Genomic DNA, 14,223 nt, shown 5'->3' on the forward strand with positions numbered 1-14,223 from the left:
CTGAAGTCATTGGAGACATAGTTATCGAGACAGCGTAAGAGTTGGGACGCGCGAAGCTATTATGCAACGAGAAGGGCAATAGGATACATACGACAGTGTTGACTACAGAACGTCAAGCGGTAGCGATGAGATGCGATCGCTGGACATCAGTCATCGTGATGTCTACTGCGAATTCTGAGGTTTGTGTGTCATAGGAAGAGACAATCCCAAGCCCTGTCGGCGTCACAGGTGCAGATACTTCTTGTTGAGAACTTGTTCGTAACTCGAAGACTAAGTCCCCCTTGGCAGTCGCCATCGGGTTTGAGAGCGTGCATACCTCTGTCCCTGGGTAGCAGAATTGCCATGGACCCTCGAACTGACGTAGCTCTTGCAAAAGGTCATCTGCGTCAATCACATTGGGAAGTTCGGCAGCAAGCATAGACCGGATATCGAATAGCTTGACGGTAGGTAGACCCCCTTCGTGTTCATCATCTTCCAAGGTGGGGTTGACTACCTCAAGGACGCGGGCCTCGATGCCACCGATAGTAGATTGAAGCGCTAACGATATGTTCCACTTTGCAGATGATTTGGCGCTATGACACACTTGAGATTGGCTGAGCAAGTCTCCCGAATGAATGGTCACATACAGATTCTGAGCAGTCTCCAATGTGACAGATGATTCGATTTTGACGTCGCCCCACATTTTGATCTGCATAGCGTCCCTTGCAGGGGTGGATGATAGCTCTACGTAGTTGCACGTCTTGCCTATTGTTCGCCGTCAGAAGCCTGACACTAACAATCAGGATCACGCAAACTCACATGATGCAGAGCAAGCCCCGCTAGCGATGCCGTCGCCCTCTTGCTCGTAGTGGAAAGCAACGCGCTGCTCCCACTTCCACTTTAGAGACCCTTCTTTGTCGGATTCCTGGGTTGTCCAGGAGCAAGAGCGGTTTTTCCTGCTCTGGTCACGCACCAGTGCTGTGAATTGAGGTGTCCATTCACCGATGGTGTCGACGGGGGAGATGATGGGGACTATCGTCGTCATGGTGCTTATACGAGCAAGGGGGAGGAGCAGAGTCCTATCAGTGACGATATCCCGCGAAAGACAGATAATCGCCTCAGAAGAGCTTCTCCGCCAGTTTACAATCCAATCGGTAGTGCCTTCGAGAGAGGCCGAGGGTGGTGAGCGGAAGGCTGTCATACCGAGAACCAAAAGCACGGGTTCAAAGGAGGATGCCATTTGTGCCCAGTTCTTACGCGTGACGACTTGGTCTGAGTGGATACGCAAGGACGCGCTAGTTAAAGCGAGCGACGGCAATGAACTAGAAGACTTCAAAATCGGAATGCTGAGCAAAGCATTCAGGCCACTACGTCGCAGTTCCAAGAAGTAGTGATATCGGATATAGTACAGTGTGGCATGAACTTTGTCGATAGGTCGTATGTCGTCTTGTGTTTGCAAGAGGCCTTCTAAACGCGAGTATTCGTGAAGAAATTGGATATCTACCGCAGGATCATGTCAGCCACCTTTGTCAAGGCTTGGTGAAATCAACAGACGTACTAGTGAAGTCGAAGTAAACATGTTGCCAATCGCAGTTGTCAGAGTCAAAACTCGACTCTGATGTCAGCGATAATGAGGCGAGTCGAGCTTCTTCAAGCCCGGAGTCCATCTTGACGTCCAGCTCGAAAGCAAGTTGCCAATCCGCAAAATGATACCAATCACTCCTGACCGACGCGAAGACGTCAGGTTTTTAATTGCACGATGGAATCTAATCCACGTACTCATCCCAAGGAGTCTTATTCTTGAGGACCTTCAGCTGGCCTTCGTCGAGGTGTACCCAAAGGATGGCTCGACCATTACTGAGCAATCGCACGGCGGGCGGCTTGAATGTTGCTGAGAAGAACTGTTCGTATGTCCAACGCGCCAGACATGCAGTTTTCTCTGAGGCTTGTGCCGTTACAGCGGCGTTCCAAAGACGCTTGAAGTGAACATTGATGGTAGCCTGAGACATAGCGATGACCTCATCAAAGCCATGCATATCAGAGCCCAGTACTGCTTTCCATGATGCGAGTCGAACACTGCTGATGTCGCTAGAGGACCCAACTGACGGAGAGTTAGGCTGCACATTGTGCAACCCTTCATCATTTACCTCTTCGTTTTCGTCGACGACATCCTCGGACACGCTATCTGCGTTGATGATGTCTTCGTGAGCGTTCGAAGTTGTCAGTCGCGAGTCATATAGCGTAAGACTGCCGCCACTGTCGAGGAGTGCAAGATATTCTTCTTTGAAGAACTCGATAGTACTCTTAACGCAAATTTGAGCGAATTCGCCAGCATCCTCCCGTTCAGGGAGCGTACACAGGTCTTCGCAGACACGTGATTCTATAACTACGTGTTAGGCATGTCAGACAAGGAACACTGCGCAACTTACTCTGAGCATCGATTTCAAGAAGCGTAGAACCTCCGTCGCTTTCTTCGCGTCGCACGACATCTGCAGCTATAGCTATTTCCCATCCGCGATCGGTGTGTTGTTCTATCCGCCTACGGATTCATGTCAATATTGTACACTGCAGACTAGATAGATGAGACGCACTCCACGTGGTCCGACTGTGCATGGAAGGATACCTCATCGAGTTTGAAGTAGAGTACAGCCTCCTGCGAGCAAATCGCCTCAACACGAGGCGCATCGAATTTCAGGTTGTACTGGATATCTGTCTCGTCCACCGTCCAAGAACCTTCGCACTGTGCAAGGGCGACAGCAGCCCCGTCTGCGATTGTCTCTTGCTCTGAGTCGCCGTCAACAAGCATCGCTGCCTTCAGCCAGGAAGACGAGAGCTGGGCATTGATCGCCTCAACAGAGGTGCCATGAAGCACTCCTGCATCGACGAGAGCGTGACCTTTGAATAGATGGTCAATAGTGAGCCGGAAGTCGGAGTCGTCGAAGTCGGGTAGAGAGAACAGCATGTTGATGCCAGCGCGCTGCAGGAATTCCAGATACTGTGTCAGATAGAACGCAACAACGTCTGGACTGTCCGGTAGCGCGGGTGTGGATGACACGAAGCGCGCCGCTAGATATTCATTAGTTCATGTACATCTTACCATCACAATGCTACTGCGCTCACTCGTGAGATCGAGGATAACCAGTCGGATGAGAGCCTTGCCATTTCCATGCTTCACCCCGGCAAGGTCTATTTCGCGTACATCGAAATCGACTCGAAATGCCACCTCCGTTTTGTTTATATGTTGGGCGCATTCCCTACATATTTTTGAATTCATGGCGCCAGAACAAGAGTTAGCGTACGTACTTATTCAAGACGGAAGGTCTATTGTCAGTGAGATCCGAGTAGTAATGCCCCTCCTTGATGTTGATCCGCAAGATAGCGTTATGGTTACATACGAATTCAAGGCTGGGGCTGTCAAAGGAAGCCTGGAACATAGCACCAAGTTCGGAATTTGTCTCGTCTTCGACCGGACCGAAGAAAAAATCCGCGAGAGCATGAGAATACCCTGAGCATGCGCAGAGGTCAATGGCATGTGACAAGGTTAGGGAAGGCACACGACGAACTGAAGTGGTCCTCAGCATGTTTGGCATTTCCGTGTTGAGCGATACACGCCACCGCATTCTGATAGAGAGCATTGAGCTGAGCATTGATATAGAGCTCGGCCTGAGGGGCGCAATTCTCCCCGTAGCACATGATAGCAGGACGTCAGCGAAAAGAGCACTAGGAGACGAGAGTGTAGACGAAGAAGGAGCCATGTATGGTTGTCCGTACTTATACCGAGTGAGGCCGTCGACTGCATCAGTATGAATGAAAGATGACATACCATGTGCAGTGCAGCAAGGTATTCCATTGGGCGAAAGTGGCGGATATGAAGGCCATGCGTTTGCTTGGAACAGAACGCAGAGCTTGTTGGAGAGCTTGATGGCCTTAGGTGCACACCCAACTAGGTCGTTCGACATCCCACCTGCGAGCAGACAATTCAATGCTACTGCGCCACGGCAGCATAACCAGCTGACGAATAGCATCCCAGCCTCTATAAAATTTACGCTGAAGGCGATCAGCATACGGCGGATGAACAATTCCGTGGGTGAGCAGAATTCGTCGCCTCACCTTTCGCCCGTCAACTGCCTCCGCCGGATTACTCGCGACATGAGATGACGGAAGTCAGACACGACGCACCGAGATGGGTTCCTTGAAGCAAGCTCTTCTAACACGCAATAACACACGAGGCATTGCGCAATCAATGTAATCATCAGGTGGTGCGTCCGCAGCGGTTGTTGCCATCCGATGCAAAGAGTTATTGTACCGACTTTGCATGAATACTTACCAAACTTCCCAACAGACATACTGGTACTCAATATCAAACCGCATGGAGAACAGTTTTCAATGCGACAAACAGAGTGCCGTGCTACCCTCGTGCCAACAACGTGGAAACGTGCATCGAAGCGAATCGAGATGCAGTGTGATAGAACTGTTGTCAGTGAAGTCACAGCTTCATCCAGCAGTTGGGCTGCCAATGAATGAACAAATGTGATTGAGGGTTGGGTCATGGCTATCCCCTGACCTACACAGCTACACGATGCAGGGTTCTTTTTCTCTGGCCTAGTTGCCGACGACCCTTTCTTTCGGACAGGAAGGAGGTGCCATACGTCCGTGTGCTGCGAGCCAACAATCCCCGCGATTCGTGAAGAAGACGATATGCGTGCTGAGCACGTAGACCCTCCGGAGACGGAGGCAAATTGTGTGGCTTCAAACACATGGCGGATGAAGAGAGGGATATAAACCGTGAGCATGGACACAATGTATGTGCACAGACACATGATCGTGACGTGTTATGTTTGAAACTTTCTCATTGTCTGGATCTCGACAAGCAAGGCATTGAGTCTGTCGTCGTCTATCTTGACGAGACTAGGGGGATATGGGGAGGGGAGAAGCACTTTAGGTCCAGTAATCGGATGTCGCATTTGCTTACCTCGGTACAACACTCTTTGCTTCTTCGGCATCGACGGGACATAGGTTGGCAATTTGCGCAGTTTCAAATTGCGTAAGTGCTGGTTCTCTTCTCAAAGTCCTGCGTTATAGTGTAAGACGGCCTGAAGACTGCGGATGCGGTAGATATGCTCACTCTCGGACTGCACTGGCAGAATCCGTGGTATTGAATTTCGCAAATGTCTTGACATACTCAAGCGTCTTGTTGTAGACACTTAGAGATACTTGCAGCATTAGTGTTCTTGCTCGGACGATATCACATATGCATGACGCACGCAGTGTCTGGTGCGTCCTTGTCTCTGTTCTCCAACAAGTACTTCACTTCCGAAATCAGTAGACAACCGGCATTGTTGAACTCTGGTGGATAGTAAGTGGTAAGGAGGGACTGTTTAGATTTTGTGGGCCTACCGGGTCCAAGCTTGAGGACGGAGGCATCCTCCTCTTCAACCTGCGGTCTATGGCGAAGGCGTGGGGTCATGGTTGTGGCAAAGAGAAGGCGGTTGTTTGCGCATGTTGTGCAAAGGCTTTGGATCCTAACAATTACAAGCAACGTCGATCAGAAGCCGCGCGACCACGTGGCTGTGTACACCGACTGCCAGATCCGTGGCTGTCGCGCTCCCTCGCGCGGCACTTGTCATCCGCCACCACGCTCCTCCGAATACGGCCTACTCAGAGGCCGGCAAGTCCATTAAGGACAGCGCATTCGGCGATCGACGAGGACGATATATTCGAGATGGCACAGACATACGGCGTAGCTCCGGCAGACGACCATGAGGACGCGCAGCGTCCCGTTGACGGCGTTGGCGAAAGCGATGCCTTGCTTGGTGCAGATGCGAGTGCAAGGAAGCCAAAACGAGAGGGCCATGCCACATTGTCGAGCTCAGTAGGGAATTTGGCGAACACAATTATTGGGAGTGGTGAGTATCATGATTACTCACACGACGTGCTTCGCTGATCTAGTCATGGGGAAGGAATGCTTACCTTTCCCCTGGTGAGTCGCGAGTCTTCCTAAAAGTGTAAGTAAAGTTAATGTAGCTATAGGCGATGGCGTCTGCGGGCATGATTCCTGGCATGATTACATGTCTCTTCTCCGGCGGAGTCGCAGCGTTTGGCTTGTACCTCTTGTCATTATGCGCCGTAAAAGCACCCCATCGTGGGGCCTCCTTCTTTGCCATCGCAGAGATTACCTTCCCTAGAGCCGCTGTCTTCTTTGACGCTGCTATTGCTACAAAATGTTTCGGCGTTTCCATCAGGTATGTCGTCAATCGTCACTGTTAATGTATGTCTAATTGCCAAACAGCTATCTCATCATCATCAAGTCTCTGATGCCCAATGTTGTGGCGGCTTTCTATCACGATTTGAGCACGCGCGAGCCTCCAACATGGGCCCAGTCAGGACGTGTCTGGATTGTCATCCTGATGGCGTTTTTGTTCCCTCTGTCCTTCATGAGGAAGATAGACAGCCTCAGACACACGAGCTATATCGCACTCTTTTCTGTGGGTCAGTACGCTGAAATGAAAAGTCTGCATTTGGTCTACAATATCTAACAATACCTTCTGCAAAGCTTACCTCGTCGTGGTTGTTGTGGTCTGCTACTTCATTCCCATTGAGGGCACGCAGGCACCAGGCGAAATTCATCTGATCCGTTTCACACCAGATTTCGTGTCAACATTCCCTGTGCAAGTCTTTGCATTCACATGTGCACAAAACGTATGTGTCGCCTCGCCTCGCCCATTAACGTGCCTGAACTCCCAGCTAGATATTCCCTATATTTAACGAGATCTCTTCTAATACTCAAGCGAGGATGAACATAGTTATTGGTAGCTCAATCGGCGGGGCTGCAATGATATACGAGATCATCGCTATATTCGGATACCTGACTTTCGGCTCCAAGGCAGGTCTTATTGGATACAGTAATGGCCAGTCGCTCATGTCCGCTTCAGGTTGGACCGAACATTATCGCAATGTACCCGTCAACTTCACTGTTCATTGCAGTCGGCCAGTTGGCGATCGCCATACTGGTGATGTTCTCCTACCCGCTGCAAGTTCATCCGTGCCGGAATTGCCTGGACAAGGTGTTCCACATGGGACACGTGGTGAAGGCGGTCACAGAAGGGGAGGAAGGGGAAGTTGAAGGCGAGCACGGCAGAAGTCCCGATATGAGTCCCCTGAAACATGTTCTGCTCACGATCGCGATCGTCGTCAGCGGATTCACTATTGCCTACTTTGTGGATGACCTGCAGATGGGTACGTGTTTCGTATGCATTGCCCTGGAACTCAGACTGAGATGATGTCGGTGTGTGTCAGTGCTATCGTTCGTTGGCTCCACCGGGTCTACCACGATCTCGTTCATTCTGCCGGGGCTATTCTATTGGAAGGTGAGCGGATTACCCTTCTCGCTGCCTGGTGCTGGTGCTGATGCCCCACGTCGTCAGCTCACACACCGCGACCCGAATGCAAACGGGAGACTGTCGACCGCAGCGCTCGGTCTGGCAATATATGGCATGTTTGTCTTCGTCTTTTGGTATGTACTTCATCGTCGGATGAAGCGATGACCATGCTGACGGTTGCTTCAGCTTGAGCTTCAATATATACCAAGTTGTCCGTCCATCTCCAACCCCATCTGTACATTAGCGTAGACATAGCTACGATGCGCCCGCTTGCATGCACGAATACCGAGGGTATGGACCCGTTTGTAATTGAGGAGCGTTACATGCTCGTGACCAGCAGACGCCCAAACAAGAGTATTGGGCGTCTGTTAACTTGGACCCGCTTACCCTGAGACCTCATGCTCCCCCCGCCATCCCGCGTCCATTTGCCCTTCATTATCACTGCAATCGTTCCTCAAGTGCTGGCATAGTTTGCATTGGATGTTATCTGGTGCGTGACCGAGCTGCTGGCATCTCTGGAGGGTGTATTGCAAGCGCTCAGCAACTTCTGCCCTCCTGGTCGTAACTGCACGCTGAGGCTGCGCAACCCTACTTTGCATTCAATAAATCAGGATCTTCGCTGCGCACAGGACCTTCGAAACGGACGGCTGCACCGACTCTGATTATTTTGTCTCACTCGTCGTCCACAACCATGGCGACCGCCACTATGAGCCCTACACCCGCTGCAATATCGAGTTCCAGTGCACCCGAGATCCATCCGGGCCACACGCTTGCAGCAAGCACGATAGGCCCATCCCCATCTCTCGATGGCCTTTTGGTCACCTCGCCTCGAGACACATCTCCTGACTTGTCTGGGTCGACAAGCTCGCCTAGCTCCGGGGACCTTGCGCCTGGCAGCAACGACAATCCACCGGAGCCTGACGCCCAAATAACTGAGGCCCTTCGCAGCAAGGACCGACTCTACGTTTTGAAACTAGGGGAACTGATGGAGAGCTTGATTAACGAGCGCAGGTATGTCTTGCTCCGCATTTTCTTCAGTAGCCCATGTCGCGCGGCTTTCCTGCGTTAACGGCGGACTCGTCGTCCGAAAATGCGCTGTCATGCGTTTGTGACTTGGTTGTGCGTTACGTATTGACCGACACCTTGTTCTCTCCTGCAGAGTGAAAATCGACCTCACCCCGGCGACATCATACCAGCGAATGCTGGTTCACAGATGTTCTGCCTATTACAAGCTGTCACCAGAAAGCGATGCGGCTACGAAGAGCATCACTGTCTTCTACCGCTCCGAGAGCAGAATGTACGTTCCTCAGATATTCCGTCAGATATATCATAGCCTCAGTGTTCTTTCTATACAGTCCTGCGCGTCGGATCAGTGAGCTTGTTCCCGCGGAGGAGTCCGCCCAACCTGCCTTCAAAATCATGCGGAGAGGCGCTCAGGATGGCTCGAAGAGCCGGCAGAATTCGCAAACGGGCTCTGTGATCGGAGAAGACGCTGACCTGTCTGATGACGAGTCGGGGAGCGTCGGTGGACGCAGCGCTGCTACTGGAAGCAGCACGAAACGGCACCTCACCCTGGAGGAGCGCGAGGCAGCCTACAACGAAGCGCGCTCGAGGATATTCATGGGTTTCGAGGAAAAGGAGAAGGAGAAGGAGAAAGACATGAGCGCTAATTCCTCGACGTTCAGTCTTGTCTCGGGCTCCGGTTCTACAAGTGGAACGCGCGGCAGCAGCATCGGTGATCTCGACGATTCTGCGAGCTCCGCCGCAACTGAGAGCGAGTGGTCGGGCCCGGTTACTCGAGACCGGCGGGATAGTCGACGGGGTGGCTCAAATGCCTCTTCCAATCGATCGTCAATGCGCTCATCTGGTGCATCCTTCAATAACGGCTCTGGAAGCTCCAGAAATTCCAGGGCTACCTCACCTTCCTTCACGTATGCGTCTCTTTATGAACCACCCCCGCCCATGGATTGCCAGCCATACGGCTCACAAGCACCCCAACCCAATTACATGGCCCACTACTATTACGCGTACGGAGCAACGCCAGGTCCTATTCCTCCTGCCACGTATGGGTACCCGTACTACATGCCATACGGGTATACTCCACCTCCTCCTGCCGACCCCGCTGCCCCAGTACCTCCTGAATCTATGTACCCTGCCACCCATACGACGCCTCCGCAAGGATCATACATGAGTTCATACGCTTGGTCTCAGTCGCCGCCCAATCAGTCAATGCCCCCGCCATCTTCCACCCAGCCTCGAAGTCCCGGAGGCACAGGCGTCAGTCTTCCACATCACCCATCGCAGTCAGCTTCTTCCCAACCTCAAAATATCGTCCAGGCACAATACTACACGTATCCCCCACAATTTAATCCGTACTCGATGCAGGGGTACCACCCCCCTCCACCGGTTTATCCGAATCCTTACGGCCCACCTACAGGCCCGTTACCGGGACAGCAGATATACGTGCCTGATCCAACGCATGCATCTGGGTACATGAATGGCAATGGTGCAGATAGTAGCAACCATAGCCGTGCTTCATCCAGGAGCAGCAACGGGCATAGGCGTGGTGCTCCTCGCGCACGGGGTTCCTGGAGCTACGGGCCTGGCGCGGGTAACAACGGCTATTCCTTCAATATGAATGGACACGGGGCAGGGGGAGCTGAAGTCGGTCCGCGGCTGAGTTCAACATTCAGGAGAACATCCAGCGGAAGTGGAAGCGCTGGAGCGAGAACACCAGGCGACGAAGCGTCTTCGACTGCGGTGAGTTTCTTTGCCTTTCTCAATCTTTTCTGCTATTCCCGTCTCCCGAACAATGTTGACGAGCATAATCCGTATGTAATGCCGGTTTCTCCTCGTGCGTTGGTACGATCATCTTGCAGTCATCCACATCCTCTTCATCTCGTCAAACTTATACATCCACGTCATCAAAGCATCCACTTCCGCCTCGACCAGACTGGGCAGTTGGCCTGAAGGCGCAACCCGGATTGCACCCGCCCCGACATCATGACCACAACAACACGAATTCCCGAACCTTGTCACCCGCTCGGCCGGGCGGCCCACTGCACCTTACAACCCCACATCAGTCCCAGCCTGTCTTGCAGTCAACCGACTTTCCACCATTGTCCTCCTCCTCTGCGCCAGAGAAGCGACTTCCAGTCGTAAGCGGCGCGTGGCAGAACCCCTCGTCAACGCGGTCCATCATAATGCCCGGTCCGCAGGGTAACCCCAACGGCTCCGTGCTCGTGCATTACCCTAATATACCGCAAACCACAGCAGCGAACTCGAGCGTTACGGCACGTTTAGACGACTCGGACGCCAGCTTCGAGCGACCGCCTCCCAAGGGCAATACCGAGTTATTCAACCCTAAGGGTAATTCGCGCACAGCCGTATCTATCAACGGGAATGGGACAAGTACAGCGGGACAGGCGGAATTGAAGGACGGGCCAAAAGACAAAGTTCGCCCCACGGGTGATGCGGCTGACAGCGGGATCCCGGAGAAGTTGGGTTCAATGTCCCTTGAAGAGCCTCCCGCTGCTGTAGGCTTCATGCAGAGGCCGTCATCGGTAGTGCCCCCGTCGACGGACGCTCTGGATTCTGCGGTGCAAGTAGATTCATTATAAGAACTCTGTATCCGCCGCTCGCGGGCCACGTCTCGTGTCGCACTGCTGTCGGGACGTTGTCGTTAGGCTGTCGCATGTAGTCTCTAGCTAGCATCAGCTAATGTACTGCGAGTACTATATCGTTGTGTGCGTATTCCACCGTGTTGTATTCACGTATCTTGAGAGTAACTTAGAGAATATACAATTGTAATGTGCATGTGTTCGTCGTGGACCGCTGATTGACTTAATTACATTATGGTGCTAGCGGGTACGCAGGGACTGCTGTGTCCCAGGGTATCGAATCAAGAAATGAATTATGAGAGAATCTTCAGCGCATCCATCGCCTGAACCAACGTCTCAGGAATCCGAACGTACTGCGTTTGCGATTGGGACGAGATGTGGGCGAGCGGGGCCCGCCCTGACCTGTTGATGATCGGGAAGTGACTTGCCTCAGCTGAATCTCACTTCGGGAATGTCTCCAGGATGGAGTAGCCGTCGCATCTCCCGCATGGCTGCTCTGCAGAAAACGCGCTTGAGAGGAATCTGGCTTTGGCCGGCGTCTTTTACGCGGCTCAATGGGACCCACGAGGAGTTCTAGGCTGCCTAGATCGAACGCGGGAGGAGGGAGTGAGTGTACTGTAGACGGTGTAGGGGCTGTAGTAGTAGATGCGCCTGTAGGTTCGGTGAACCCTTCTGACGCCTGGTGGTCGAGCTGAGACCCAGGTGCGAGAACTAGGGCGGTGGGCCGATGAAAGCGATTGCGGGGTTTCCTAACTGGACGCTTGCGTGGATGATGTCGGCTATGGAAACCAGGCGTGGCCTGGAGCATGACGGAAGTGGACGTGCCTACAAGAAACTCCGGAGCATTCTATGGCAAAGAAATACATCACATTAGACAAGCAGGTCGCAAGAGGAAATGCAACTATACCCACATGAGGATCGTAAGTGTAGCATGACTCGTCTATTTCCATGCCATTGAGCGAAAGAGGGCCTGTATTCTCGCGTATGTTGTCATCCGTCTACGGCGCAAGGATCGTAAGGGCTCTCGACGCTGGCGCAGAGTACACAGCATGCTTACTCGCAGCTCCTCGGAGCCTTCTGCCTCTTCAACCCAAGGTATCTTCCATTTCCCCTTTGCGGGGGCAGACCAAGACACGCACCCCGGCGTGCTAACGTCCTCTGACACCGAGGCACACCGGCCCGTTCCTTCGGGGAAAGTTACCTCTTGAACGTGACTATCAATGCTTTGCATGTCGTGCGACGACCGTCTGGGGATGGTAAAGGTCGACTGTCCGCGCGGTGTGGTCAGGCCACTGGACGACCCGCTCTGCGGCGTACACGGGCGCGGGCCGTGGCGAGGGCCAGGAACGCGAGGACGGTGCATCTCCGCGGCCAACATAGGATGCAGGGCTCGGAGCTGGTCTGCAAGGTACTGCAGCTGGTCGACGGTCTGTGGCGGAAGGTGTGACGCGGGTCGCGATGAGGCCTCACTAGCATAAAGAGGAGAGACGGATCTGTCGGGGACGTTATACGCAACTAACGGAGTAGTCGCGGACAGAAGACGCGGACGAGTGGTCCCCATACCGTCTTGTGCTCTATTCGGGGCGGTAGATGGCCGCCGTGGTGATGAACGCGGTACGGCGCCAGAATCGCTCCGCTTTATGATACTCGGGAACTCTGCGCCTGTGACAGTGGCGGGGAACTCCTCGTCCGACGGTGCGACGTGGTTCTGAGCTCTCCCACCCCTACGTCGTTCGCTGGCTAATCGTCCTGTTCTTCGTAGAACAGCGAGATCTTCAGCTGCCCGATCTCTAGGCCGAGGGGGTACCCATTGAGGCGCGCCATCGGCTTCCGATTGTGTTCGCACATCATCCGATGTGACGCCTGATACCTGCAGAGGCGGTGAGTCTCCCAGAGCAAAACCAGACGTCGCCTTCAGAGCCGGGCGTTGCGGTTCTGCGGGAGGGTCAGCATCGAAGGGCACGGGTAGGTGTTGCAGATGAGGAGGGCTGTTCCAATGCTTGCGGCGAATGCGCGGCCCGCGTAGTCTGGAATAGGCGCACGGGATGTCATCTGCAGCGCTGGGAATAGAAAGAGTGGTGGTCAGTGACTTGGAGCCGTCGCCGAGGACGAAGGGCTCGAAGGTCAGCGGCGGGATATACGAAGGAGCGTGGACGGACACCATGACAGTACATGGAGAAGGGGCGAGGGCGGGCTGGCACACCAGACGAGGTGGGCTGTGGGCTATGCGCGCGAGGCCGTGAGACGGTCAGATAGTCAAGGTTTGGCATGTTGGCAGTTGGATGTGATCAACAGCGCAGATATCATGCAGGCGGGATTACCAGTGCTACAGCCCACTCGACCGGCGGACCTGAGCACGACAAAGCATCTTCTCACACTCTGTAGGTCATCCGGCAATAGTTCATGGTCAGAAGGACTCCTCGACCAGTAGCACGATACATGTCGTAAACACCACTGCTGCCACAGCCACCATGATGCTAAAGTGCACTCTGTTGCGAAGGACGGAGATGAGATGCGGCAGCAACCATGATCCAACGAGGAACAACGGACTTTGTCGCCGTGAGAAACCCGCGCAGGGTCTGGTAGTCCTTCCACGTTCTGAAGTACTGGTACATCCCTGCGAAGATCGTGCAGAGCGCCGCAGCGAATTCGAGTGAGGCGATTGGCAGTTGGATCCTGCTCGGATCGCCGGACGAGGTGCTCGAACCTCCGGATAGGCGCGTCTTCAGCAGGATGGACGAGGACAAGAGCGAAAGGAGCATGGCAAGCTTGACATGCGAGAGCAGGTTCCGCTCGAGCATCTGGAAGTCTCGCGCAGTGCTCCCTGTATTCTCCACGAATGCAGACATCGTAGAAAAGTCGTGGCAAGATGCGTGTGGTCGTGGGGTCAGTCCGATGTCTGGGAAAGACGTGCGCTGTTAAAAAGGTCACCTGGATCGGAAATGGACGGTGCTGCAGAGACCCATTCAACAGGTGTGAATGCGAGAAGTGCAGTCCCGAATCACCCCGACCACAATTCGGAATTGAGTACACATGTACCACGCGTGGCTAGCAGCGGAAGCACACCATCTCATGCATTTATGTATCTGTCATCATTGAGTACTATTTGCATTGAGGATGTTCAGTAGAGGTTGTCTCAGAGTGATTGCCGTGTCCCTGCGCATGCGGTCAAACGAGTTTGAGCTCTTCCAAGTCGACCAGCATACTACACCACCCGATGTGACTATACTATATCATAATTGTAT

General features: G+C 53.3%; 6 protein-coding genes across 6 annotated transcripts; 2 read left to right on the forward strand and 4 right to left on the reverse strand.

Annotated features, from left to right (window-relative positions):
* Window positions 1–38: 38 nt before the first annotated feature.
* POSPLADRAFT_1168417 (hypothetical protein) lies at window positions 39–3,672 on the reverse strand (the record flags this gene model as incomplete). Its single annotated transcript, XM_024488007.1, has 10 exons — window positions 39–572; window positions 627–744; window positions 799–1,479; window positions 1,538–1,701; window positions 1,759–2,359; window positions 2,409–2,518; window positions 2,571–3,045; window positions 3,100–3,233; window positions 3,283–3,484; window positions 3,543–3,672. 10 exons carry the CDS (start codon window positions 3,670–3,672, stop codon window positions 113–115), a joined length of 3,075 nt encoding a protein of 1,024 aa, XP_024341026.1. The 3' UTR covers window positions 39–112.
* An 819-nt stretch (window positions 3,673–4,491) lies between these two features.
* POSPLADRAFT_1168420 (hypothetical protein) lies at window positions 4,492–5,446 on the reverse strand (the record flags this gene model as incomplete). Its single annotated transcript, XM_024488008.1, has 5 exons — window positions 4,492–4,887; window positions 4,952–5,050; window positions 5,105–5,182; window positions 5,244–5,325; window positions 5,377–5,446. The coding sequence occupies 5 exons, from the start codon at window positions 5,444–5,446 to the stop codon at window positions 4,812–4,814; spliced, it is 405 nt and encodes a 134-aa protein (XP_024341027.1). The 3' UTR covers window positions 4,492–4,811.
* Window positions 5,447–5,701: 255 nt separating this feature from the next.
* On the forward strand, window positions 5,702–7,523 carry POSPLADRAFT_1045325 (hypothetical protein; the record flags this gene model as incomplete). Its single annotated transcript, XM_024478730.1, has 9 exons — window positions 5,702–5,885; window positions 5,940–5,959; window positions 6,010–6,221; window positions 6,269–6,468; window positions 6,533–6,678; window positions 6,728–6,862; window positions 6,912–7,215; window positions 7,276–7,346; window positions 7,404–7,523. The coding sequence occupies 9 exons, from the start codon at window positions 5,702–5,704 to the stop codon at window positions 7,521–7,523; spliced, it is 1,392 nt and encodes a 463-aa protein (XP_024341028.1).
* A 526-nt stretch (window positions 7,524–8,049) lies between these two features.
* On the forward strand, window positions 8,050–11,173 carry POSPLADRAFT_1073817 (hypothetical protein; the record flags this gene model as incomplete). Its single annotated transcript, XM_024482642.1, has 4 exons — window positions 8,050–8,369; window positions 8,518–8,655; window positions 8,714–10,118; window positions 10,238–11,173. The coding sequence occupies 4 exons, from the start codon at window positions 8,050–8,052 to the stop codon at window positions 10,976–10,978; spliced, it is 2,604 nt and encodes an 867-aa protein (XP_024341029.1). The 3' UTR covers window positions 10,979–11,173.
* Window positions 11,174–11,271: 98 nt separating this feature from the next.
* Window positions 11,272–13,142, reverse strand: POSPLADRAFT_1045327 (hypothetical protein; the record flags this gene model as incomplete). The annotated part of the gene is made up of 5 exons (XM_024478731.1): window positions 11,272–11,301; window positions 11,333–11,380; window positions 11,544–11,825; window positions 11,890–11,976; window positions 12,036–13,142. 5 exons carry the CDS (start codon window positions 13,140–13,142, stop codon window positions 11,272–11,274), a joined length of 1,554 nt encoding a protein of 517 aa, XP_024341030.1.
* A 243-nt stretch (window positions 13,143–13,385) lies between these two features.
* Window positions 13,386–13,827, reverse strand: POSPLADRAFT_1138079 (hypothetical protein; the record flags this gene model as incomplete). Its single annotated transcript, XM_024484870.1, has 2 exons — window positions 13,386–13,467; window positions 13,529–13,827. The coding sequence occupies 2 exons, from the start codon at window positions 13,825–13,827 to the stop codon at window positions 13,386–13,388; spliced, it is 381 nt and encodes a 126-aa protein (XP_024341031.1).
* Between the last annotated feature and the right edge of the window lie 396 nt (window positions 13,828–14,223).

The sequence above is a fragment of the Postia placenta genome (genome assembly GCF_002117355.1).
Source record: "Postia placenta MAD-698-R-SB12 unplaced genomic scaffold POSPLAscaffold_4, whole genome shotgun sequence".
Lineage (NCBI taxonomy): Eukaryota > Fungi > Basidiomycota > Agaricomycetes > Polyporales > Adustoporiaceae > Rhodonia > Rhodonia placenta.